Source organism: Jaculus jaculus, chromosome 5 (assembly GCF_020740685.1).
Source record: "Jaculus jaculus isolate mJacJac1 chromosome 5, mJacJac1.mat.Y.cur, whole genome shotgun sequence".
In the NCBI taxonomy this organism is placed as follows: Eukaryota; Metazoa; Chordata; class Mammalia; order Rodentia; family Dipodidae; genus Jaculus; species Jaculus jaculus.
In genome coordinates this window covers 136,004,350-136,027,281 of record NC_059106.1, presented here as the reverse complement: position 1 = coordinate 136,027,281, position 22,932 = coordinate 136,004,350, and the positions used below count along the sequence as shown (strand labels likewise).

The 22,932-nt window shown below is 43.3% G+C and overlaps 1 protein-coding gene across 2 annotated transcripts in view; it reads right to left on the bottom strand.

Moving 5' to 3' along the window:
• The window catches only part of Igf2bp2 (insulin like growth factor 2 mRNA binding protein 2), a 175,006-nt gene that overhangs the window by 41,322 nt on the left and 110,752 nt on the right, over nt 1-22,932 (bottom strand). For both annotated transcript variants that reach the window (XM_004654310.2, XM_004654309.3), the window contains exons 5-9: nt 16,253-16,316; nt 11,524-11,796; nt 9,438-9,572; nt 2,881-3,003; nt 1,948-2,083 (exon numbers count right to left, since the gene is read on the bottom strand). In XM_004654310.2, the coding sequence (XP_004654367.1) occupies nt 1,948-2,083; nt 2,881-3,003; nt 9,438-9,572; nt 11,524-11,796; nt 16,253-16,316 (731 nt within the window). The remainder of the gene's footprint in view (nt 1-1,947; nt 2,084-2,880; nt 3,004-9,437; nt 9,573-11,523; nt 11,797-16,252; nt 16,317-22,932) is intronic.

The following is a 22,932-nucleotide window of genomic DNA, read 5'->3' as shown; positions in this document are numbered from 1 at the left end:
TCCCTTGCAGTGTTAGTGAGCATTCAATTGAATGACAACATTTACTAGGCAATCTCAACAAGAGATGAAAACCAGTTTTCTTTCCCTCTATTCTCTCTCAACTTCTCTTGAGATAGTGTCTCACTATGTTGCCCACGCTGGTCTTAAACTCCTGGGCTCAGTTCTCAACCTCACCTGCAAGGACTACAGGCCCTGGGCACACATGCTTATGTGAGTACCTGTGTGTCATTAGGCCTAATGATTTGATTCATTTTGGTGCAGGATAGCAAATCCAAGGCATTACTCATGCTAAGCATGCACTCTACTCACAGTGAATTGTAAATATATTTTATGCCACGCATGGTGGCACATGCCTTTAATCCCAGCACTCAGAAAGCAGAGGTAGGAGGATTGTTGTGAGTTGAGGTCAGCCTGAGACTTCATAGTGAATTCCAGGTCCGCCTGGGCTAGAGCCAAACCCTACCTCAATAAACCAAACAAGGGCAGGTGTGGTGGCACACATCTTTGATCCCAGCACTTGAGAGGCAGAGGTAGTGGATTGCCGTGAGTTTGAGGCCACCCTGAGACTACATAGTGAATTCCAGCTAGAATGAGACCCTACCTTGAAAACCAAACCAAAACAAACAAGCAAAAAAAAACCCTAATAATAACAAAATAAAACAATCAAACAAACAAAAGAATATGTATTAAAATTTAAATAGAAACAAGAGAATAGTACAAAATATTTATAAGGCAGAAAAAAATGGACTGCAGAGATGCCTCAGTAGAAGGATGAAGTGCTCACTGTTCAAGCCCCAAGACCTGAGTTCGATCCTCCCCAGAGCCCACATTAAAAGATGGAAGACATGGTGAGCTCTTTCTGTAATTCCAGTCCACTGACAGTAAGACGGAAGGTGGAAATACGAGAAGAGAATGTACCAGAATCTTGTGGTGGTAAGAACAGCAAAGATCACAAAAGCAGAAAGAGACCTAGAGAGAGAAATTTTGCTTCAAACGAGGTGGAAAGGTGAGAAACGACCAGAAAGTTATCCTTGAAACTCCACATATGTGCCATGGCCTGCATGCACACATGCAGACACAGAAAGTCAGGAGGATCTAGTTACCTAATACCTGCTATTTTTATTATTGTAATATAGTCTTCTAGTCATTTTGATCCACATTATTTCACATAAATATATATGTACATATATGTATACATATATGCTTTTGTCACTTTTGTAACATCATAAGCATTTCCTCATTTTATAGTTCTTTTTTTTAAAAATTTATTTATTTATTTGAGAGTGACAGACACAGAGAGAAAGACAGATAGAGGGAGAGAGAGAGAATGGGCGCGCCAGGGCTTCCAGCCTCTGCCAACGAACTCCAGACGCGTGCGCCCCCTTATGCATCTGGCTAACGTGGGACCTGGGGACCGAGCCTAGAACCGGGGTCCTTAGGCTTCACAGGCAAGCGCTTAACCGCTAAGCCATCTCTCCAGCCCTATAGTTCTTTTTTAATATTTTATTTTTATTTATTCACAGAGAACGAGGGAGAGAGACAGGGAGGGAAAAAGAGAGAATGGGCACACCAAGGCATCCAGCCACTGCAAACAAACTCCAGAAGCATGTGTCCCCTTGTGCATCTGGCTAACATGGGTCCTGGGGAATTGAACCTAGGTCCTTTGGCTTTGCAGGTCAGCACCTTAACCACTAAGCCATCCCTCCAGCTCCTCATTTTATAGTTCTAAAAGCATGATTTGAATGACTTCACACAGTTTTATCTAGTTGTGTGCTTATAATGGTTTACTAGTTGGTTTCCTGATTAACGCCTTTACCCCAAGAAGCTGGGAAAAACTCCTGATTCCTATTCTAAGGCACCTGCTCACTGGCTGAATGGCAGTTGCCCTTTGAGAGGCTTAGGTCCTGCTGAAACGCGGGGAGCGGTGGAAGGAAGCGCAACACTTACATTAACAGCCAGCATATCACTTTCAAAGGCCTCACGAAGCTTCTTCATAATCTCTACCTCAGCACTGGTACAAGCGTCAGCTGTGCCCTTCACAGTTATGGTTCTTTCTGGGTTGTAAATGCTCAGGTCCTGCAAGCTGGCCAACAGAAAAGGAAAATAATTCCTTGTTGGATAGAAAAAAAAAAATTAAAACTCCCAAGCTAGAGAAATGGCTTAGCAGTTAAGGTGCTTGCCTGCAAAGCCAAAGGACCCCAGGTTCAGTTCCCCAGGACCCACATAAGCCAGATGTGTTAGGTGGCACATGTGTCTGTAGTTTATTTGCAGTGGCTGGAGGCCTTGGCATGCCCATTCTCATTCTCTCTCTCTCGCCCAAATACATAAATAAATAAATAAAAATTAAATATAAAAAAATTAAAATTTCAGACTGGAATCCCTTATACTACTCTGGCATAGACTCTCTACCATAACTCAAATCTTATTTGTGTATGTGCATTTATTTTTGAGGGAAGGAGTGCTAGACCCTTGCACATGCTAGACAGCCCTCATTTTTACTTTTATTTTGAGAATGGGGCTCACCAAATTTCCCATGCTAGCCTCAGCTTACTCTGTGGCCAAGAGAGACCGTGAACTTCTGGCTGTCCTGCCTCCACCTCCTGAGTAGCTGGGAGTAAGGCCTGTGATGACAGGCCTACCTGTACTTTTTCTTTTCCATCTTTTTTTTTTTTTTTTTTTTTGTGGTGCTGGGGATAGAACCAGGGCCTCCAGTATACTAAGCAATCACTCTACTACCGAGCCACACCCAGCCCTTTATTTCTTCTCATGATAGCAGAGATAATCACATCATGTATGGTTAGGGAAATGCAGGTGAATGAATTAAGCATATGAAATGCTCTAGTCAGTCACTATGGGACATAATTTGAATAGGTGGCTTACGATGAGATTGTTATCTTGGTCCCTGTCTCGTGTTCAATTTTCTTCAAATTTCTGCCTTCTTTGCCAATCAGTCTTCCAACCAAGCCATTGTGGGCCAAGATTTTCAAAGGGATCTCTTCAGCCCTAAAAGAGACAAAGAAAGATTCAACATTTAAGCTGGGCATGGTGGTGCATGCCTTTAATTCCGGCACTCGGAAGGCTGAGGTAGGAGGATCACCATGAGTTCAAAGCCACCCTGAGACTACATAGTTAATTTCAGGTCAGCCTGGCTAGAGTGAGACTATACCTCAAAACAAAACAACAAAAACAAAAACAAAGATTTAACATTTAAGATGGATACAATGTGGACTCCCAAAGTTCATTACTTGCTTCTTATGAATGCAAGTCAACTGTTGTTCATATACCAAGTGATAATGGACTTTAGGAGAAGTAAGTTCCCTCCCCAACTGGAGCTCATGAATCCTGATTAACATATGCCACACCATGGTAACTCTAGTCCTTAGTGGTAATTAGCTGACAGTAGGTCCATGAAGCAGGTCTGGTTAGTGGGAAAGGAATTAAAAACAAAACTACCAAATGATCCAGAAATCCTACTTCTAGGTATATTTACAAAGGAAACGAAAGAAAGCATAATTTTGCAAACTCAGGTTCATAGCAATGCTATTTAGTAACAGTCAAGAAAGAGAAGCTTTCACCAGAGGTAATGGAAGGCGGGAAATGAGGTGTTGTTTAGTAGGCAGAGTTTCAGATTTGTAAGATGAGAAAGTTCTGAACATCTACTTTATAATGATAGGAATGAATGAATGCATTTTAGCACTGCTGAACTTACAATGGTTAGAATGGTGTTTTATCACAATTCTTAAAAACATGTAAAAAAGCACAAGGAAGTGATGCCCTCTCTTTCAAGATTGAGATTCCTTCCTGTGGAGACACACGGTCTGAAGTCACTATAGACAACCTGTTACCTAGGGGGAGTCCAAGATATTGCGAGGAAAGTAAAGGAGAAAATGTCCTAAATCTCTGAGCCCACAGTTCAACTGACACTGGAGTTAAAACTAACTTGGGACAGCTTACTACTTAAGCAACCTTTATTTTTGTGTTTTTTTCCAGGTTTATTTATTTATTTATTTTTTGAAAAGTATGAGTACCATATTATTAGTCTCTTCGAAACTGAAAGTTGGATATTTGACAAATGAAAATTGATACACCATTGAGAAACAATGGGATAAAGAGGGGAGAAAAAGGTCAATCATTTTTATTTGCACACACACACACACACACACTCACGTATGTATATAATGTTGATTTCTATAACTGGAAAAAAATCCAGAAAGAAAGCAAATCTATCTCACATGAAGTCTATACCTAGCTGAAGATGGCAGATTCAAGGTGGAACTTTTATTTTGTACATTCTATGTGCACTAAGACATAAAATAGTATCTGAGTGGTTGGCAATGAAGGGATGTTTTAAAGTTTTCACGAATTCTGCTGTGTTCAGATAGGAATAGAGCCATCAGTGATTAATTCTGTGAATAAAGAGATAATTTATTAATTTGAAAGGGGTCAGGGCCTCTTACTACTACAAATGAATGACCACACTACCTCTCCAGCCACAGGTTTACTTTTGCTTTTTGAAAAGTATTAATGCCATACTACTAGTCTCTTCAAAACGGAAATTTTGGATATTGGATAAATGAAAAGTTCCAGTCAAATGAACTGGGTATAGGGAAAAGTATTTTAGGCACATCAACACTGATGATTGCAAGCTTTGCTGGACTGTGGACAGGCTGAGAGAAAAGGCCCAGGCCTTCAGTTTCACCTGCTTCTGCTCAGTGGAACTCTGCAATTACTGTTGTGAAACCTGGCTCCAGCTGAGAGTCTCATCAACTCTTCTGCTTACCTCTTACTTCTCCTCCCCTCACTTCTATTTGTAGATTTTTTTTCTTCTTTTTTTTTTTCCTTTTCACAATTTTTATTAACATGTTCCATGATTATAAAAAATATCCCATGGTAATACCCTCCCCCACTCATCCCCACTTTTCCCTTGCAACCTTTATTTTCTAATACTTCAGAACAAAAGCATCTAATAGATACATTATTACTGCCTCAAATAAGAAAGATGCTTGATCCTAGCACTCGAGAGTCAGAGGTATGTGGATCGCTATGAGCCCGAAGCAGCCTGGAACTACAAAGTGAGTACAGGGTCAGCCTGGGATGGATCGAGACCCTATCTCAAAAACAGACAACAAGAAAGAAAGAAAGCTGCCTTTAGAAGCTCCTCTATGATGTAATCTTCTGAGGGCAGAGCTGTGTGTCACCTTTGTTCACTGCTGAGTCCTCGGCACACAGAACAGTACCCAGGGGATGGTAGATAGGAAATACTGGGCAAGAGCTGGAGAGATGGCTTAGCAGTCACAGCACTTGTCTGCAAAGCAAAGAACCCAGGATTGATTCGCCAGGACCAAGTAAGTCACATGTACAAGGTGGCACATGTGTCTGGAGTTCATTTGCAGGGCTAGACGCTCTGGTGTGTCCATTTTCTCTTTTTCTACCTTCTTCTTTCTCTCTCTCTCAAATAATATACACATTTGAGATAATAATAAATACTGGGCAAATATAAAGGAAGTTTAGGATCTCCATCCTTTTGATTTCTTATTCTTCCTTTCCAAGTCCTATCCCCTACACAGGGAGGGCTTCTCTGAAGTGAAGCCCCCCAAGTCCCCTCCTGTTCCCCTAAAACTTTGATGAGGGGCTCCCCTATATGTAGTCATTTAAGTACTATATTTCTTATTGATATGCTAACTTGTTGGTTTAATTGTTTGAACTAAGTTCCATCAAAGCAAAGACTATATCTCACTCATGGCTGTAACTTCTACATCAAGAATAGTGCTCAGGGGCTGGAGAGATGGCTTAGCGGTTAAGCGCTTGCCTGTGAAGCCTAAGGACCCCGGTTCGAGGCTCGGTTCCCCAGGTCCCACGTTAGCCAGATGCACAAGGGGGCGCATGCGTCTGGAGTTCGTTTGCAGAGGCTGGAAGCCCTGGCGTGCCCATTCTCTCTCTCTCTTCCTCTATCTGTCTTTCTCTCTGTGTCTGTCGCTCTCAAATAAATAAATAAAAATAAAAAAACAAAATTTAAAAAAATATATTAAAAAAAAAGAATAGTGCTCAGCATAGCATAAGTACTTAGCCCCAAGTATAACAAATAATTGTTAAGTAAAAGGCTAGATCTCTTTATGAAATTTGAGTATATATTCACAATGCTCTTTCAAAAACTATTATAATCTTCATTTTGGAAGTCATGTTTGATTTTGTTTGCCAAATTAATTTAATATTCAATTTATCCTTTCTTGTTTTTTTTAATTGACTTTTTATAATACATTTTTATTTATTTATTTGAGAGAAAGAGAGAGGAGGGAGGGACAAAGAGAGGGAGGGAAGAAGGGAGAGAATGGGTACACCAGGGTCTCCAGTCACTGCAAACTAACTCCAGATGCTTGCATTCCCTTGTGTACCTAGCTTACGTGGGTCCTGGAAAATTGAACCAGGATCTTTTGGGTTTGCAGGCAAATGCCTTAACCATTAAGCCATCTCTCCAGCCCTTTTTGTCTTAATTAAAAATATATTTGGGGGCTGGAGAGATGGCTTAGCGGTTAAGCGCTTGCCTGTGAAGCCTAAGGACCCCGGTTCGAGGCTCGGTTCCCCAGGTCCCACGTTAGCCAGATGCACAAGGGGGCACACGCGTCTGGAGTTTGTTTGCAGAGGCTGGAAGCCCTGGCGTGCCCATTCTCTCTCTCTCTCCCTCTATCTGTCTTTCTCTCTGTGTCTGTCACTCTCAAATAAATAAAAAAATTAAAAAAAAATAAAATAAATATATATTTGGGCTGGAGAGATGGCTTAGTGGTTAAGGCACTGGCCTGCAAAGCCAAAGGACCCGGGTTTAATTCCCCAGTACTCAGGTACACAAGGTGGCACATGTGTCAGTAATTTTTTTACAGTGGCTGAAGGCCCTGGTGTGCCCATTCTCTCTCCTTCTGACTCTAACTCTCTCTCAAATAAATAAAGTTCCTTAAAAACATTTTTAAAAAAAATTATTCATTTACTTGCAAGCAGAGAGAGAAGAGAGTCAGAGAGAACAAGCATGCCAGGACCTCCAGCCACTGCAAGTGAACTCCAGATGCATGTGAGACTTTGTGCATCTGGCTTTTATGTGGGTACTGGGGAATCAAACCTGGGTCATTAGGCTTTTCAGGCAAACATCTTAACCACTGAGCTCTCTCTCCAGACCCTGTTGTTGTTTTCTTTGAAGCAGGTCTCATTCTAGCCAAGGCTGACCTGGAACGCACACTGTAGCCTAGGCTGGCTACCGCCTACCTCAGCCTCCCAAGTGCTGTGACTAAAGGCATGAGCTACCATTCCGCTACACCACCATGCTAGGTCCTGGCTTCTCTATATAACTGCCAACACTGTTCCTAAACAGATTTTGTCAGACTGACAATCTTTTAAAAATTTAAATTGTCTATTGTTACCATTCATTCATTTATAATACAAAATCAACTCATTTATTAAGAACTTATGTTTGCCATGCAAATCGATACAATGGTTATTACATTTTGTAACCTTAAGAACTGTTTCAGTTTACTTCTTTTTTATTTTTTATTACTATTATTCTTTATTATTTTGGCTTTTCAGGGGAGGGTTTAACTCTAGTCCAGGCTGACCTGGAATTCACTAGGTAGTCTCAGGGTGGTCTTGAACTCACAGAGGTCCTCCTACCTCTGCCTCCCAAGTTCTGAGATTAAAGGCATGCACCACCACGCCTGGCTCATATTTCTTTTTCTTTTAAAAAAGATTTTTATTTTTATTTATTTATTACAGACAGAGAGAAGGGGAGAGAGTGTGTGAGAGAGTGATAATGGGTGTGCCAGGACATCTAGCCACTGCAAATGAACTCTAGACACATGTGCCACCATGTGCATCTGTCTTATGTGGGACCTGGAGAATGAAACCGGAGTCTTTAGGCTTCACTGGCATGCGCCTTAACCTCTAAGCCATCTCTTCAGCCCTCATATTTTTTTTTAAAAGGGAATCAGGGGCTGGAGGGATTGCTTAGTGGTTAAGGCATTCGTCTGAAAAGCCAAAGAACCCAGCTTCGATTCCCTGGGACCCATGTAAGGCAGATGCTCAAGGGGGTGCACACATCTGGAGTTCGTTTGCAGTGGCTGGAGGCCCTGGCACACCCATTCTTTCTCTTTCCCTCTTTCTCTGTAAAATAAATAAAATATTTTTTAAAAAAAGGGAATCAGAGGAAGCAAAAAGAGAAAGAAGTAAAATAGCCATGTGGAAACCAGTTTATCCTTCCTAAGGAAATGTAATTCAATTTAAAAGTACAAATAGTTACTCGGGAGGCAGAGGTAGGAGGATTGCCATGAGTTCGAGGCCACCCTGAGACTCCATAGTGAATTCCAGGTCAGCCTGGGCTAGAGTAAGACCCTACCTCGAAAAAAAAAAAAAAAGTACAAATAATTTAGTAGTATAGTGGGAAAAAAGAAACTTTTCCAGAAGAGTAAAGGGTGTCTTTGGTGGACAATGTCTATACTATACTTGCATGTCCAATATAATAGCCACAAGTCATATATATGGCTATTTAAACTGATTTCTGATTTTGTGTCTCCTTTGTCTTATCCCCCCCCCACCCGCCACCGAAGCAAGAGTCTCATTCTAGCCCAAGATAACCTAGTGTGAGTGTATTTGTGTGTGTGTGTGTGTGTGTGTGTGTGTACATAGGCATGAAGGTCAAAGAACATAGGTCAGCTCTAATTTTCCACCTATTTTCAGGCAGGGTTTCTCACTCTGTGTTTTCGGCTATTCTTTCCTGTGCTTGCCATGAGCGTCTATTGTCCATTGTCCCCTTCATTGAATACTAGACCTACAACTTTAAATTTATTTCCTTCCTTCCTCTCTCCCTCCCTTTGGCTTTTTAAAAAATATTTTATTTTTACTTATTTACTTGAGAGAAAGCAGCAGATAAGACAGAATGGGTCTGTCAGGTCTCCAGCCACTGCAAACGAACCCCAGACGCCAGCACCACCATGTGCACCTGTGTGGGTCCTGGGGAATCAAACCTGGGTTCTTAGGCTTCGTAGGCAAGTGCGTTAACCACTAAGCAATCTCTCCAGCCCATTTTGGCTTTTTACAAAGTTAATTTACTTATTATGAGAGAGAGAGAATATGAAAATGGGCATGCCAGCCAGGGCTTCTAACTACTGCACATGAACTCCAGACGTGTGTGCCACCTTGTGCATCTGGCTTACATGGATTCTGGGGAAATTGAACCAGGACCCTTAGGCTTTGCAGGCAAGTGCCTTAACCTCTAAGCCATCTCTCCAGCCTTCCTATTGCCTTTTTGAGGCATGGTCTCACTATAGCCCAGGCTGACCTTGAACTCAGTGATCTTTTATTCAGCCTCCCAAGTGTTGCGATTCAAAGCGTGCACCATCATGCTTGGTATTTCTTAATCTGAGGCCATTAAATGCTCTGGGCATGGCACATGAACTTACAGTTTGGTCTCATCAGCCTCTTTCTGCATGATTTCAAGAATCATGCGGCACACTTCAGACGTGCCCTCTGGGGTGGCGTGGATGGTGACAGGCTTCTCTGCAGCCCCAGAGTTCTCCTTCCTATGGATGTCTACCCTGTAAGAAAGGGATTGGAGGCCGTCAGTACAACAGTATCTAGGAGAGCGCCTTCGTCCTGAGGATGTACCCACCAGCCAACACACAACAAGGACGCAGACAGAGCAGGAAAGGCCATTAGCACATTTGCAATCGGTGCCTTTTTCCAAGAAGGCAGGCAGTGCGGGGAGTCTTGTGCCAAACTTAAATCCTTCACAGCTCTGTTTAGAAGGGGACCATTCTTACAGGAGTGCTGCAGGACAAAGATGCCCGGCCAGCGTGGTAATGAAACCAGGTTGGTAAATGAAGGATTTTGTGTAGCCTTTCAGAGGACTACAGAAGTGAGCAGTAATGGCGAGGGGGTAACGCTGCACGCGGCACGGTGCCCGCCCGCCTCGAAGCGCATTGCAGCTTTTAAAAGCTATGTGTTAATCCAAATTCAAACACCAAGCTCAAGCAAGTTTTCTACATTGGAGGGTGGAGAAAACATAGAGGCATGCCCTCTCTTTGCCTTTCTACTGGCAGTCTGCCTTCTTCCAGGCTTTTAAAACTAATGGCTTTAAAAGCTTGATGACTTTATCAGACTTCCTCGGGTGCTTGTGGCCCTGCTTGTTTTTGTTAACTTTCACAATCACGTAATGAATTGTATCCCCCCTTTGGTGGTTAGAAAGCTCTTTAAGCCCGTTTTTTTCAACTTGGGCACATACTTTATTTAAACTTGTTGCCTTTAAAAAACTACCTTAAATCATGTTTGGAATAAAAATAAATACAGATAAAAATAACTTTTATAGTGAAACAAATTTAGTGGGAAAGAAAGTGCTTTTCTTTCTTTCTTTCTTTTTTTTTTTTGAATAACAACTGTAATACTGAACAGTAACTTCCCTTCTGTTTTGGAATTTCTCAGTGAGCTACACACTGGGGCGTCGCCACGTCAGAGTCTGGGCTGGGGGCTAGGCAGGCGCTTCACAGAAACAGAAGTCTCTCCTTCAGGCTAGAGAGCACTCGCTCCCTGACCTGGACAACGTGCACCCCCACGTATGAATAATGTTTGCTGGTAATGTGGTGCTCTGTGATTCAATTGCTTTATATCCATGATTTCATTTATTTCAATTGCTGCAGTTCCCAACAGCAATCCTGGAAAAACCACAGGGACCCTCCTATTTTTCCTGGTCCTGAGGACCAGGGCCAAGCTAAAAACTCAACTCTGTGTCCCTCATTTCAGAGTTAACAAAGAAGTTAAATATTTCCCTCAAGATCATATTGCCATTAAATGACTATACAACTTGAATATTATTATGTTCAACTAACAATTCCAAGTCCTTTTTTTTACCCCCCAGGTAGGGTCTCACTCTGACCTAGAACTTGCTCTGTTGTCCCAGGCTGGCCTCAAACTCACAGTGATCCTCCTACCTCTGCCTCCCAAGTACTGGGGTTAAAGGCGTGCGCCACCACACCTGGCTCCCACAAGTCATTTTATTCATGGATTGCCACCTCTAGTTTAGTCTCAAACAGCAAATTAGACCACCAGGCCAGTGTACTTCCTTTATTGCCAGATGCAGACACAGCAGTGATTCATCACTTCCGTGTGAGGAGGCTGGTGGTCCTCAAGAATGGCTGCCTCCGGGCTCTGACCCAGTGTAGGAGGTGACTGCTGAGCTGAGCCGAGAGCCCATACCTCAGCTATTTTAGGACTCAGTGAACTCTGTGAGTTAGCTCGTGGAAGAATTCGAAGGCCATTAGTGTGCTCTTTATAGACCCTTCACCTTTCAGAGAATGCTAGTCATTAGCACAGCAGCTCATCACAGCGCGGCCTGAGGTTAGTGTGGTAGTAGTCCTGTTGAACGAAGCCATCAGCCCCAACAGCGCAGCCTCCCACTGCTGACGAAAGCAATAGTGACGTGACGATGGCCGAGAGCCAAGGATGCAGGAGACCCCCTCACAAGGAAGTAAAGGAAGCCCTGGACGCACGTACCGGGACTGGGTCTGCTTAGTGATGTTCTTTATGGTCAAGCCCTCCTTTCCGATGATGGCACCAACAAACTGAGTGGGGACCAGGATCCGCAGCGGAAAATCAATGTGTCTGGCCTGAGAAGAGCCCCCAGGGGCATGGCCTTGCTCCCGGGAAGAGTGGTCCCCACGCTGGGCTCGCTGAGGGGGTGAAGGGGAGCTCACCTCTTCATCCGGGATGTAGGAAATCTTGAAGGAGTAGTTCTCAAATTGATGCCCACTTAGCTTCTCGATGGCTCTGAAACACAGCAGGGGTGGGAAAGCTTTGTGAGAGCAATATCGGAAGAGCTGTAGGACTCGCTTGCTCACTCTCGTTCTAGATCGGTGTGTGCCCGTGCCAGGCACTAAGGATACGAAAATGACAAATGCCATCTCTGTCCCCTACAGTCCGCAGTTCATAGTTAAATAGGCAATCACAATGCATCAGTCTGGTTTAGATGTGATGTGCAGCTTTGAATTCTGCCCCTCCCCTTTTTTTAACCACTGAGAGCTGAAATCTCTCCCATCAAAAGCTCTGTCTTGGGGTTGGGGATTTAGCTCAGTGGATGAGTGCTTGCCTAGCAAGCGCAAGGCCCTGGGTTCGGTCCTCAGCACCGAAAAAGAAAAAAAAAAAAGCTCTGTCTTGCCAGGTATGGTAGCGCACACCTTTAATCCCAACACACAGGAGGCAAAGGTAGGAGAATCATTGTGAGTCTGAGGCCACCCTGAGACTACGTAGTGAATTCCAGGTCAGCCTGGGCCAGATCGAGACCCTACCTCGGAAAACTTAAAAAAAATAACAAAGCTCCATCCTCACCTCACTAGCACTGGGACTAAAAGCATGTGTCCTCATGCTTAAAAGGCAAGCACTTCACCAACTGAATTATCTTCCCAACACACACACAATTTATAATTTACATATGTAACAAAAGAGGGTTGGGAGTGGTGGCACATGCCTTTAATTCCAGCACTTGGGAGGCAGATGTGGGAGGATCACTGTGAGTTCAAAGCTAGTCTGAAACTACATAGTGAATTCCAGGTCAGCCTGGGTTAAAGTGAGACCCTACCTCGGGGTGTGGGGGACAGAATGGGGACGGGGCAGGGGGTAGAGAGCTGCTTAGTGGTTAAAAAAGCACTTGCTTATAAAGCCTGATAGCCCAGGTTTGATTCCCCAGTACCCATGTGAAACCAGATGTACAAAGTGGCACATGCATCCTGAGTTCATGTCCAGTGATGGGAGGTCTTGGTATACCTATACACACTCTCTCTCTCTCTCTAATAAATAGATAAAAATAAAAATATTAAGCTAAGCATAGTGGCACACACTTTTAATCCCAGCACTTGGGAGGTAGAGGTAGGAGGATTGCTGTGAGTTTGAGACCAGCCAGGGACTACATAGTGAATTCCAGATAAGCTTAGGCTAGAGTGAGACCTACCTTGGAAAAAAGAAAGAAAGAAAGAAATTGTACATACTATTTTCTAACACTAAAATGTGTTTAACTTTTTTGTTTTGTTTTGTTTTTGTTTTTTGAGGTAGGATCTCACTTTAGCTCAGGCTGACCTGGAACTCTCTATGTAGTCTCAGGGGGGCCTCAAACTCATGGTGATCCTCCTACCTCTGCCTCTCAAGTGCTGGGATTAAAGGTGTGCACCACCACACCCGGCCTCAACATTTTGTTTTTTAAGTTAATACTCTAAATATTTCCTATGTCCTTAAATGTTTTTGATATTTTTTAAATGAGGTTAGCATTTTATTGAGTTACTATAATTTGTGCTAGTGACTCTTTGTTTTAAATATATAAATTGTGCCAAATCTTTTATAATAATATATAGTGTCATCATAGATCTCTTTGCAACCACAACTTACCTACAGGACAAATTTCTAGTAATACTAGGTGGCTCATGTCTCTCTGGGAAAAGTTTCACTATTTCCTGCCCTATATCAATTTAGGCAACTATTTATGTCTTTAATCCTTAACATAACAGATTATTATTTAAAAATAACTTTTTAGGGGCTGGAGAGATGGCTTAGCAGTTAAGGCACTTGCCTTCAAAGCCAAAGGACCCAGCTTCAGGACCCGTATAAGCCACATGCCCAAGGTGGCCCATGCATCTGGAGTTTGTTTGTAGTGGCTGGAGGCCCTGTTGTGCCCATTCTCATTTTCTCTCTCTCTCTGTCTCTTTCTCTCTCAAATAAATAAATAAAACATTAAAAAAAATAACTTAAAAATATTTTATTTTAATTTATTAGAGAGAACAAAAGATACAGAAATAGGCAGGGAGAGGGAGAAAGAGTGAGAGAATGGGTACACCAGGGCCTCCAGTTACTGCAAATGAACTCCAGATATGTGCACCCCTCTTATGCATCTGGCTTATGTGGGTGCTGGGGAATTGAACCCAGGTCCTTTGGCTTTGCAGGCAAGCACCTTAACCACTGAGCCATCTCTCCAGCCCAAAAAATAACTTTTTAATTTATGTTTATGTGTACATGCAATGTGCCACAGCACCCATGTGGAGGTCAGAGGACAGTTATAAGGTGTCTTTGCTCCACCTTCTTTAAGACAGGGTCTCTTGCCACTGCAAATGAACTGCCAGACTGCAAATGGACATCAGACTAGCTGGTCTAGTTGGGATCACAGATGCATGCACCACTTTGCATCTGATTTTACGTGGGTGCTGGAGAGTTGAACTCAGTCTAGCTGGTTTTACAAGCAAGTGTCTTTAACTGCTGAACCATCTCGCAGCCACTAAAACTAATAATATGAATAAATAAAAATAAATAAAGTTTAAAAAAAAAACAATATGATAGGTGACAAATGACAATTCACCACTGTATTTTTTTTTTTTTTTTTTTTGAGGTAGGGTCTCACTCTAGCCCAGGCTGACCTGGAATTCACTATGGAATCTCAGGGTGGCCTCAAACTCATGGCAGTCCTCCTACCTCTGCCTCCTGAGTGCTGGGATTAAAGGCGTGCGCCACCACGCCTGGCTTACTATATCTTTTTGAAAAATATTTTTACTTATTTATTTGAGACAGAGTGAGTGAGAGATAGAGAGAATGGGAGTGCCAGGGTCTCCGGCCACTGCAAACAAACTCCAGGTGCATGTACAACCACTTTGTGCATCTGGCTTACTTGGGTCCTGGGGAATCGAACCTGGGTCCTTTTGCTTTGCAGGCAAGTGCCTTAACTGCTAAGCCATACCTCTAGCCCGCTATTGTATCTTTTTAAACAAATATTTACTTTGGTATTGTGGGTGGTGTATACACATGTGTGTACAGATGCATGTGCATATGCAGAGGCCAGAGAGAATGTCGAGTGTCCTTCTCTATCACTCTTCTACTTCCTCTCCTGAGCTGCCAACAACAGCAACAAAAGAATTTTATTTGGGGGGGTGCTGGAGGGGTGGCTTGGCAGTTAAAGTCCTTTCCTGCAAAGCCTAGGGACCCAGGCTCAATTCCCTAGTACTCATGTGAAGCCAGATTTACAAAGTGGCACATGCATCTGGAGTTCATTTGTAAAGGTTAGAGGACCTGGAATATCCATATTCATTCATTCTCTCTCTCTCTCTCTCCCTTCCTCCCTCTTCCTGCAAATTTTTTTTTTTTTAAAAAAAGAATTCATTTTTTGTTACCTTTTAAAAATCCTAATCCAGCCAGGCATGGTGGCGCACGCCTTTAATCCCAGCACTCGGGAGGCAGAGGTAGGCGGATCACCGTGAGTTCGGGGCCACCCTGAGACTCCATAGTGAATTCCAGGTCAGCCTGGGCTAGAGTAAGACCCTACCTCAAAAAACAAACAAACAAACAAACAAAAATACTAATCCAGCCCTGGGCATGGTGGCGCATGCCTTTAATCCCAGCACTTGGGAGGCAGAGGTAGGAGGATTGCCGTGAGTTTGAGGCCGCCCTGAGACTCCATAGTGAATTCCAGGTCAGCATGGGCTAGAGTGAGACTCTACTTCGGAGAAAAAAAAAATCCTGGGTTGGAGAGATGGCTTAGCGGTTAAGCGCTTGCCTGTGAAGCCTAAGGACCCCGGTTCGAGGCTTGGTTCCCCAGGTCCCACGTTAGCCAGATGCACAAGGGGGCGCACGCGTCTGGAGTTTGTTTGCAGTGGCTGGAAGCCCTGGCTTGCCCATTCTCTCTCTCTCCCTCTATCTGTCTTTCCCTCTGTCTGTCACTCAAATAAATAAATAAAAATTGAACAAAAACTATTAAAAAAAAAATCCTTATCCAGGGACTGGAGAGATGGCTCAGTGTTTAAGGTGCTTGCTTGCAAAGCATAACAACCTGGGTTCAATTCTCCAGTACTCATGTAAAGCTAGATTTGCAAAGTGGTACACGCATTTGGAGTTTGCTTGCAGTGGCTAGAGGCACTGGCACACCCATACTCTCTCTTTGTATGCATCTCTCTGCTTGCAAATACATATAAATAAATATATATGTATATACATGTATACACACACACACACACACACACACACATATACACACACACATAGAAAATCCTAATCCTGCTAGGTGTGACAGTACATGACTGTGCATACCCTCAATCCCAGCACTAGGAAGGCTGGTCATGAGTTTGAGGCCAGCCTGGGCTACAGAATGAGTTTCAGGTCAGCCTGGGCTAGAGTGAGACCCTATTTTGAAAAACCAAACAGTAATAGTACTAATATCATAATAAACTTGCCAAGAAATAAGACCAAATCCACTTACATTTTCGCTTCTTCTCTTGTTGCATAAGTGACATTGACGACAGCAGTTTCTGTGTCTGTGTTAACTAGGGGAGAAATAAAAACTGCATTATTATTTAACAATAGCTATCACCCTCTGGCTCAAGGTAAACTACAGAAAGATGCACAAAATACCATATTACCATATTCTACATATTTGCAACTCTGTTTATTAATGTGTACTCGTAAACATTGGTAAATCAATTGTGTATAATATATTTGCAATGAAATGCATATATATATTCATTTATCTTATAAGCACCCTGAATGAGTATGTGTTTATCTTCTCTGTAATTTTCATTTTAACATCTATGAAGCAAAGTTTTTCTTATCTCTTGCCTAGTTCCAAATAAGTGTTTTTCTACAGTCAGGACCCCTCCAGGGAGGGAGGTCTTCCATAGGATTTAAACATTGTGGTTGGTCAAGTTCAGCCCCTGGAACTTGGTGCCAGAGCAAATCTCTTCCTGACACAGCCCCTAGCCCTAACCAACCAACTGGCCCTCTGGTTCACCTGGGCCAAAAGACAGCTTACCACCCTAAGGTTATAAATACCTTTGCAAGGGGAGGGCAAGCTCTCGCTCCCTGATCACTTAGAAACTTCCAGCTGTGGGTGAGCTTTTCCCTCTGCTGGGCTGGGGATGGCTTTGCCTAGGCCCTAGCCCATCAGGAGGGACCCCAGCCCCCTAGCCCTTATTCTCTGCATGAGTTCTTTATCTCCTCTGGCCCCCCACATGGCAAGAGCTCATTGAACTTTCTTTTTTCTTTCCATGCTTTCCCCCCATGATCCCTATCTGGTCACGTGGACTCCTGAGCTACACGTGGTCCACGTGGGTTTTGGGCTCCATGTGGTGTACTTTTCCCCACTTTATCTCCCCTTACCTGCCAGCCATACCCTTTCTGCACTCCTTTGTAAAATCTGAATAAAATGTGGTATTTTATTTTAAAAATCATTTTCTTGAACCGGGAATCACCAATTCTTTGGTTAGTTTGCAGATATGAACTCAGTGCTTGGGGTTTCAGGAAGCACCCCATAGCCCCAATTTCCTGTTACACTCCCAAGGGCCGGGATTGAAGGGGTGTGCCGCCATGCCCAGCTTTGCGATGCATATTTTCAAACTGCTTTCCTAGATCAATTTATTGCACCATCACTGAGGTATGAAGATATGTATGTGTAACACACTGTGTATGATGCCTGCAGGGACCGGGGAGAACATCTGGCATCCTCTTTTTACTCATCTGCTTGTTTCTTTGAGATGAGTCTCTTTCTCAACCCAAAGCTGCCATTTTTACCCTCTCAGGGACCCTGGGTGGATGCTCTGGTTTCTGCCTGCTGTAGGACCAGTATTACAGGTAGTATGTGGGCGCTGGACAGTAGAATTCAGGCACTTTCAGGCCCTCATGTTTTCACAGTAAGCACTCTTAACTGGTGAGCTATCACTCTAGTCTTAAGATATGAATTTTGGGGCTGGAGAGATAGTTTAGCGGTTAAACACTTGCCTGTGAAGCCTAAGGACCCCGGTTCGAGGCTCGACTCCCCAGGACCCACGTTAGCCAGATGCACAAAGAGGTGCATGCATCTGGAGTTCGTTTGCAGTGGCTGGAAGCCCTGGTGCGCCCATTCTCTCTGTCTACCTGCTTATTTCTGAATCTCTCACTCTCTCAAATAAATAAATAAAAATAAAATATTTTTTAAAAAAGATATGAATTTTCATAGTTGGTTTGTGTTTATTTTTAAATAGCTGGAATATATTCTAAGTAATATGAAATGTTTGAGTCATATTGTGGTAGTTCTAATAGATGGTTCCCAATACATTCAGTGTTCTATTAACAGTTTGTAACTTAGGTCTGTAGCCACCTGGCTGGAGGAGGTGTCACTGGGCTGGATCTAGCCCTAAAATGTGGTGGTAGAGTTGAAATCCCAATCTAAAGATATGCAAAGTGTGTGGTGTGGCTTTTGGCCTGTGGCTTTCTCTTTCTCTCTTTCTCTGGTCCTTTAAGAGGGGGCCAACTTCTATGATTATGAAACTTCCCCTGGATCTGTAAGCCTCAGTAAATCCCTTCCTCCATAACTATGCCTGGTCTGGAAGTTCATCTCAGCAAACCTGAAGCTATCTGCCACAGAAATTGGTACCAGAATGTGAGGTGAGATGAATCTGACCATGTGGATTTTCATCTTTTGGGACGTTTGTTCTGAAGGAATGGGCATGGCAATTGAAAATGCTTTCTGAAGTGGTAAGCCAAGTTTTATGGACTATTCTGATGAAAGTCTGAGAATGCTAAGTTCAGCAAGAGTTGTATTTGGAGGCTCGGCTTATGAGCTTTCTAAGGGGAAGGAAGGACTGCAGAGGACTTTGTTAGAACTGGGCTAGTGGCATAAGAGATGGCTGTGTTCTGCTGCCCAGGCCCAGAGACTTTGATTAAGGCTGAGTTTGTAATTGACTGATGTGCTTGGCTAATGATATTAGTCTGACTTTAAGTTGGAATACCTCAAGCAAGTTAAAATCACAGGCACTGAGACTGGTCAAACACATTAGCAATCTCAAAAAAGATGGCCTAACTGCTTTACATTAAAATAATGGAAAGAATGCCTGAGGAAAGACTATGATAGAAATGCAAACCATTTGGAAAGAGTTGACTGGAGAAGGAATCTGCTTTTCAAGGTTACAATTTATTTCATCCCTGAATTAAGAATATGGCTGTGTCCTGCACACCTGGTATTAGTTTTAGAAGCATGAATAATGCGAGAAGTGGTCATGAAGTGCCTATGGTTCCAGGAGCTGCTGCTGAGATGTGGAATGAGGCAGGGCGCGATGACTCTGATAGGCTGACAAAGCCATTGGAAGGTGCACCGTGGTTTCATGGAGACATGAGGACGTTTTGGATATACCAGGCCTGTGCAAGGGCTACCATGGAGGCTGTTAGCTAGGGATGGAAGTTTTCCCTGGCTATTCAGCCCAGCTGGAGGGGCAGAATTGGCAAATCTGAAGACAATTACTGGTCATGATTGAACTTGATCTGTACAAGTTTGATATTTGCTTGATGGTGGTTGAGTTTGCATTGTTCTAGTTTCTCCTTGCTATGCCTTATAGCAGCTGAAAATGTTTACTCTGTGCCATGATATGTTGAAAGTATATAACTTGTTTGATTTTACAGGACTCACAGCTAAGAGACAATCTTAAATCTCAGAGGAGACTTGGGACTTTGGAACTATCCAAAGTTGGTAAAGACTGTGCTGTCCTTTGAAACTGGACTGATTATAATTTACAATGTGAGATGGTTATGAATCTATTGGAGGCCAGGGGTGGAATGTGGTAGTTTGAATAGATACCCCCCGATATATTCAGTGTTTTATTACAGTTTGTAATTTAGGTCTGTAGCCACCTGGCTGAAGGAGATGTCACTGGGCTGGATCCAGCCCTAAGGTGTGGTGGTGGATTTGAAATTCCAATCTAAAGATACACAGTGTGTGGTGTGGCTTTTGGCTTCTCTCTCTCTTTCTCTCCCAGGTCCTTTAAGAGGGAGCCAACTTCTTCTACCATTATGGAACTTCCCATGAATCTGTAAGCTTCAATAAATATCCATTCCTCCATAACTATGCCTGGTTTGGAAGTTCATCTCAGCAAACCTGAAGCTGTCTGCCACACATATATAATAAAATACATTTGTGGCATACAACATGGTGTTTTGATACATGTGTCCATGGTAGTCAAGCTACTTAACACATGTTACCCCCCTCCACACACACACATCTTTTGGTTTTTCGAGGTAGAGTCTTGCTCTAGCCCAGGCTGACTTGGAATTCACTATGTAGTCTCAGGGTGGCCGTGAACTCATGGCAATCCTACCTCTGCCTCCTGAGTGCTGGGATCAAAGGCGTGCACCACCATGCCTGGCCACATACTACTTTTTGTGTGTATTAAGAAAACTTAAGGGGGCTGGAGAGATGGCTTAGCAGTTATGGTGTTTGCTTGCAAAGCCAAAGGATTCTGGTTTAATTCTCCAAGACCCACATAAGCTATATGCACAAGGGGGCGCATGTGTGTGGAGTTCATCTGCAGTGGATGGAGGCCTTGGTGTGCCCATGTCTTCCTCTCTTTCAAATAAATGAAATATGTTATGTAAAAAAAAGAAAACTTAAAATCTACTCTCAGCAATTTTTAAGTAGAAAAATACTGTTATTCACTAGAATCACCATGATATACTTTCTTGAACTGAAAATTCTGTAGCTTTCAACAACATTTCCCCAACACACCACTGCGTGTTACGTCGTCACCAGGGCCCGGCCCGGCCTCTCCCAGAGCGCTCACACAGCTCGAGCCACTTCCTCAGAGCAGCGCTACAATGCACAATGGGACGTGGGGTCCATAGCCATCGTCTCCCAGCGCAGTCACCCAGAATGCTACAAAGGCTTCATATCTGAGGCTGGCCTTGAACTTCCCGAGTAAAGCAGCCCTCCAGCACTCCAGAGCCCCAGGTTTTGTTCTCACCCCTTAGCAATACTCTCTGTTCTTCTAGAGCTTGTCTTCAGGAAATCAGGCAGCCCTCTGATTCAGGAACAAACTGAGCTCCACTTAAATTATTTCACTGGACATAAAAGCTATACTTCCTAAAACTCTCCTGAAAATGTTCTGCTGGATCAGAATCACCCACGAAACAAGACAAACAGCGACCCAGTCATCCAGTCCTGCGGCAGGGAGCGGGCCGAGGCTGGGCAGTCTCCGAGGCACAGGCGCTAAGATCCCAGGGACTGGGGAGCTTTCTTCTTCCTGCAGCACTTCCCTAACAAGGTCTTAGCTACTTCTTTATTGAGACACAAATCTTTCGATGTAGCTAGCCCAGGGTGGCCTTGAACTCATGGTCCTTCTGCTTCTACCTCCCTAGTACTGAGATTACATGCCAGGTGTATACCACCATGCCAGGATTAGCTAGCAACTTTTATAGATTCCTGTCAAGTTATCTTGCTTACTGCCTCCAACTAGTAGAATGACTTCTTTTCAATGCTGAGGGGAATAAGAACTGAGAAAAAAAAAAAATCCTTCTAAAGTATGTATTTCTGAGTACTTTCCCTTCACCTTGGGCATAGGCAGACAGCAGTGTGACACTGAATATAATATCTTAATATTCATAGAGTGGCAAATATGTGCACAATTGCTGCTTTAAAACTATTATTACATCAGTTATACTGGCCAATAGATTAGACTGCATATGAGAAAATGGGTTTCCTATGACTTTTCCTAATATAATCCCTTAAGATTGTCTACAAATATATCATATGGGTTTTCTTTGGCTGACACAATTATTCAGTGATGTAGGCAAGACAGAAAACTTTCTCCTCACCTTACACAAGCAGAATCTGAATCAGTAAGTTTGAGTCATGTCTCCAGGGGTCATTGGCAGTAAGTGACTGAATTTACATTCCACTTTTTAGGCTAAGGCAGAAATAATCTTTATCACATGTTGTTGTCTTTAACATGAAGATCTTAAGAGTCCACTTTTCTGAGATTTCTACTACATAAGAGCAGTTTCAGGTACCTCCTTTTGTAAATTTTTATTTTGGTTTTTGGAGGTAGGGTCTCAGTGTAGGCCAGGCTGACCTGGAATGCCTTCTGTAGTCTCAGGGTGGCCTCAATCACATGGCGATCCTCCTACCTTGGCCTTGTAAAGTGCTGGGATTAAAGGTGTGCACCACCACACCCGGCCTTTTTTGACCTTAAGGGACAACAACAACAAAAAAATCACAGGAGCCCAGTGTGGTGAAACTCAGCACTAGGGAGGGAGGCAAAGGTAGAAGGAACACTATGAGTTCCAACATCAGCCTGGGCTAGAATGAGACCCTACCTCTAAACAAACAAACAAACAAAAATCATAGTGCTGAGCTGGAGAGATGGCTTAGTGGTTAAGCGCTTGCCCATGAAGCCAAAGGACCCCGGTTCAAGGCTCGGTTCCCCAGGACCCACGTTAGCCAGATGCACAAGGGGGCGCATGCGTCTAGAGTTGGTTTGCAGTGGCTGGAGGCCCTGGCGCGCCCATTCTCTCTGTCTCTATCTGCCTCTTTCTCTCTCATCTGTTGCTCTCAAATATATAAATAAAAATGAACAAAAGAATTTAAATTAAAAAAATCGTAATGCTTCATGGTTGAGCAGATGAAAATGAGCGGCAGGAAGAGGAGTATTTGGGGGCCATGTGAAGCTCTGTTCCAGTGACAGTGGCTCTCTCACCTGAGTGCATAAAAAACCACTCAGGGGCTCTTGATCCATGAGCAGGACCCCCAGAAGAGTCCTAATAAATATATGGTGAACTCCCAGAATCTACATTTTCACAAGCACCCTAAGAGATTCTTAGTGTAGGAGTCTTCAGACACTAGAGATCTGTTTTACTTGCCCAGAAGGGGAAAGTAGCAACCGCGTAAATCCAATTATTCTCAAGGAGTTTAGCTTACCTCAGCTGGGCAGTGTTTTCTCAGTGCTTAAGCACATTACAGTGGATTAAAAGAAATAGCCTGAAACCATATATCTCAAACAAGTAAATGATACATAGGCAGATGGACGAGAGAAAGACACAGGCAACTCTCCCATGTAAATACACACACCTACACTCCCGGAAGCACATTTCAAAGACATAAATTTACTATTTCTCCCCCAGAGATGACCCAGCCTGTTAGAA